The 4,299-nt window shown below is 46.0% G+C and overlaps 1 protein-coding gene across 1 annotated transcript; it reads left to right on the top strand.

Moving 5' to 3' along the window:
- Positions 1-334: 334 nt before the first annotated feature.
- On the top strand, positions 335-1,539 carry LOC107098165 (homeobox protein Nkx-2.2-like). The gene is made up of 3 exons (XM_015395669.1): positions 335-693; positions 908-1,242; positions 1,279-1,539. Exons 1-3 carry the CDS (start codon positions 507-509, stop codon positions 1,432-1,434), a joined length of 678 nt encoding a protein of 225 aa, XP_015251155.1. The 5' UTR covers positions 335-506; the 3' UTR covers positions 1,435-1,539.
- The last annotated feature ends 2,760 nt before the right edge of the window (positions 1,540-4,299 follow it).

Below are 4,299 nucleotides of genomic sequence, written 5' to 3'. Positions count from 1 at the left end.
CTGCAGCTTCTCTGTCCCACAGCATGATGCGGCCTCCACCATGCTTCACCTGGTTTCTGAAACCTTTGAAGAACTTGAATGGACCGGGTTGGACTGGGATGGGTTTACTGGTACCAGTCTGAAGTAAAGTTCTGCTCTGCGTTCTGTCGGTCTGGCACAGAAGATCCGGTTCGGTTTGAAACTGGACCAGATGTGGAAAAGATGGTAAAATGTTTTTCCTGGTTCTGTTTGTCTGAGGATCCATGGAGGTTCGGAGGTTCTGGTCAGTAGAACCCATCCGGACCAAAGCTGCAGCAGCTCTGAAACAGAGTCCCGGACCGGTTCGGTCTCCTGCCTGACGCGGCTCAGAGCACCTCCTCTCTGGACTCCGGACCCGCCTCCGACCTTCTTAAAGACCCTGGAAGCAGGAGCGGGACTCAGACCGACCCGCTGCTCTCAGCCTCCATGGACCGAACCGCGCTGTAACGAACCGAACCTGGAACTTTCTGACTCCTCCATTCTGCGCCATGCCGTCCGGCACCAGAGGCAGAACCGGGTTCTCAGTACGGGACCTTCTGGACCTTCCGAGCCCCACAGGAGGCTGCGGCTCCGGAACCGAGGAGGAGAGCTCCGGAGAGGTTCCGGTGAAGGACCTGGGCCCAGAAGGAGGCCTGGAACCCGGGTTCGGTTGGAGCAGGTGGAGCCGCGCAGCAGGTCAGTTCTTCCTCTGCGGTACCGGTTCTGGTGCACATCATCATCATCATCATCATCATCATCATCATCATCATCATCATCATCATCATCATCATCAGAACCAGCACAGGTTTCATTGCTTTGGTTCTGGATCACCTCTCTGTCTCAGTTCGGACCGGTTCTGGTCCAGAAAGTTTCTGAAAGTAATTAGAGTTTCTTCTTATTTCCAACTCAGACTCTGGAACCGACCGACCCACCGAGCAGTCCGCTGCTGCGCGGCTCGGTTCGGTCCAGAAGAACCACGGGAGGAAGCGCAGGGTTCTGTTTTCCAAGGCGCAGACCTTCGAACTGGAGCGGCGCTTCCGGCAGCAGCGGTACCTCTCGGTACCGGAGAGGGAGCAGCTGGCGGGCCTGATCCAGCTCACCCCGAACCAGGTCAAGATCTGGTTCCAGAACCACCGCTACAAGCTGAAGCGCGCGCGCGCAGAGCGCGGCCACGAGGCGCTGCAGGGACGCCGCCCCCCCATCCCGCTCCTGGTTCGGGACGGGAAGCCGTGCGAGGGGCTGGAGGTTCGGTCCGGCCTGGAGGTTCGGTCCGGCCTGGAGGTTCGGTCCGGCCTGGAGGTTCGGTCCGGCCTGGAGGTTCGGTCCGGACTGGCGCTCCATCTGTGCGCCTTCTCCCCGCTGCTGCGCGCCGCATGCGGCCCGGAACAGGCCGGAGCGCCGCAGCCGCTGGCCCACTTCTACCCCTGGAGCTGGTGAGGTTCGGTCCGGACTGGTACCGAACATGACAGAACTTTCCCGTCCGGACAGCTGTTTGGATCCAGGACTCTGTGTTTGGGTTTTTGTTCCGGTTCTGTGAGCTCGTCTGGTTCCTTTATTTATTTATTCTGTTTGTCAATCTGAATATTTATGAATAAAGTTGGAGTTTAATTCGGTTCTGACCCAAACGGTTCCGCTCAGTTTTATTTTATTTTATTATTTTATTAATAATTAAAAAATCTGAAAAACCTAAAAATATTGATTTAAATAATTAAAAAAAAGATCCGCCTTTTTAAATCAGCTGTTTCCACATCGGTTCTGAAACCAGTTTGGATTCGGATCAGCTGGTTTTCTGGACCCAAACCGGTTGCGGATATTCGGAACATTTCTGTTCATAAATCCCAAACTTCAAACAGTCCGAACCTGCGGGGGGCGGGGCTACCTGTACAGAACGGCCTCTGATTGGTTGATTGGTTTCTGCAGCGTTTTAATTCCACCTGATCTTTAATGAACCTGAAGAAATAGAAAATCTACAGAAGCAGGATGGAGAATCTGAGCTGGGATGCTTTAACTGCAGGTTCGGATCAGAACTTTCACCAGGTCCAAACTGCAGGTCTCCTTCCAGAGAGGTGAGGAGGAAGAGGAGGAGGCAAGAGGAAGAGGAGGAGGCAGGAGGAAGAGGAGGAGGCAGGTTCTAAACCGAATTGAAGAAACATCTTCAATCATCAGGAGAGAAGCAGCTTCAGGACAGAGAAGAAAAAAAAACTAAATAGGGGAATTTGATAAATGATTTAAACATATAAAAAATATCTGTTATTCTAATCATAAACGATCCTCAGCAGGTTCTGTCATCATCCTCATGATTGTCATGTTCTTGATGATTATCAAGAACATGACAAAAAGAAAGAAAAACAGGAAATAAATTCTGAGTTTTTTTATTTTTTATTTAAAACGATTCCACTGAAAACCAGATGAATCGGCTTTTTTCGATTCATTTTAATAAAGTTTTACTACAAAAAACTATGTTTAGATCAGAGGTAGCCAATTAAAAATCAGCTGGTTCAGAATAAAGAAAATTATCAACCAGTAAAGATCAGGAGACATTTTTAATTATAATCTGTTACTTTAAACAGAATTTAAACTGAAATAAAAAGCAGCTTTAAGCAGCTAATCCCTGACCTCTGGATTAGAGCGCTGCGGGTGGGTGCCGTAGGTTCAAACCCCACAGACTGCCACTCTGGGACCCTGAGCAAGACCTTTAACCCCACACTGCTCCCATTAAATGCAGGGGAGGGGGGGGATTTCTTAGAATGTAAAAATTTAGCAAAATAATTTTCACGTTTCTTTCATTTAGTAAACTTTCTTTACATTGAATATATTTTTTCTCACATTTAGTGCCAAAAGAACTAAAGATTAATCTTTAACCGATTTAGTCTATGTCTAAATATTAATATTTTTTTTATCAAAATCTAAACATGTATTTTTCTAATAAAAAAAAAGATTAAAAAAGTTATATAAAAAAATAAATAAACATAATTTTTTAATTTATATTTCTGAACGACTAAAACCGTTAATCGCTTTGCCAATTAACCACGCCCCCTTAAGGGCCCAAATTACCCCCCCCTTCCCGCCCTCACGCGCACAAGAAGACGTGGTTTAACATTTAGATAGAAAAAGTAATTCAGATTTAGAAATAAGATTAATATTTACACACACGCATGCAGAAGATGACTGAACATTTTTATAGATGCATTGGAAGTTGGACCTCCATGCTGCATAAAAGCATCAAAAACTCTTAGATAGTTGTTGAAATGTCTTCAAAATAAATAAATGAGTAAAATAGAATAATAAAAAACTTCCAATTGAAGCCTTAGAATTTAAACAGGATTATTCTTTCTTTGCCGTTTCGTTTAAACTGGATGTAATTTCAGAAGCAGCCAGCAGATGGCAGCAGTGTGTAACCTTCCAGCAGCAGGTTCCAGTGGATCCGTTCTTTCCGCCTCATCCTCACTAACAGAAGCAAAATTCTCCAAAAACCCTAAAGGAATCTGTTCCTCATCTCTGCAGAACTTCAAAATATTATCTGTTTTTGAGGAAATTATTCAGTTTTCTGTTCGATTTAAAATGAAAATTATTCTGCACAAAGGTTTCTATTTATGTTATGACGTTTAATTCATTTTAGCATCATTTAGCGAACATCAAATTGTTGAGGTGATTCAAAAAGCCAAGGAGAAATTTAATGGATTTATTTCCCGTTTTTCTTTAAAAGTTGATTTAATTATTTCAGTATTTCTGGCTGCAGAATTCAGAATGGTTCTATTTATCGGTGCTCGTTGTTTGCTGCCTTATCTGGGCTCAGCAGAGAATCCCAGACTTCCCTCCTGCAGGTCCCTGGACCTCGTCCCAACCGAGGCGTCCCGTCAGCATCAGATGTCTGAGGTTCCTCAGTGGTTTCTTCTAAATGCAGCCCTCCTCTGCCACGGGTCAGGCTGCAGAGACAATATTCTGTCCTCATTGAATCAATGGGGACAGAACCAGCCCTGGTCCCAGCACTGAACCCTGTGGAATCATCCAGAAACTCTGGGTCTGGGTTCTCTACCAACAGCTGCTGCTCCTTGGTTCATATCGGTCCAACCTCTGGAGAACTGATCGCGTTTGACCAGGACTCTCCCTCTTTATTCTGTGTCCATCTGTGTTTCGGGAGGTAGAGGACAGACCGTCCACACAGAACATTAGGACAGGTGTCAGTAGAACCATCGGGGACTTCCAGATTCACAGTAGGACGTCTCTGTCCCAGGATGTCACAGTGCAGTTGGTGGAAGACAGAAAGACTGAAAGAAAGATGACATCCCTTCTGGACAGAGT

This window comes from Cyprinodon variegatus, unplaced genomic scaffold (assembly GCF_000732505.1).
Source record: "Cyprinodon variegatus isolate N-32 unplaced genomic scaffold, C_variegatus-1.0 Scaffold752, whole genome shotgun sequence".
Lineage (NCBI taxonomy): Eukaryota > Metazoa > Chordata > Actinopteri > Cyprinodontiformes > Cyprinodontidae > Cyprinodon > Cyprinodon variegatus.
The sequence above is the reverse complement of the archived record's forward strand: the minus strand, read 5'-3'. Positions and strand labels throughout refer to the sequence as shown.

Excerpts from the sequence above, each read along its gene's own strand:
- LOC107098165 (XM_015395669.1), top strand. The coding sequence starts at position 507 with ATGCCGTCCGGCACCAGAGGCAGAACCGGGTTCTCAGTACGGGACCTT. Across the intron at positions 694-907 it reads CAGGTGGAGCCGCGCAGCAG|ACTCTGGAACCGACCGACCC; the intron begins GTCAGTTCTTCC and ends TTTCCAACTCAG. Across the intron at positions 1,243-1,278 it reads AGCCGTGCGAGGGGCTGGAG|GTTCGGTCCGGCCTGGAGGT; the intron begins GTTCGGTCCGGC and ends TCCGGCCTGGAG.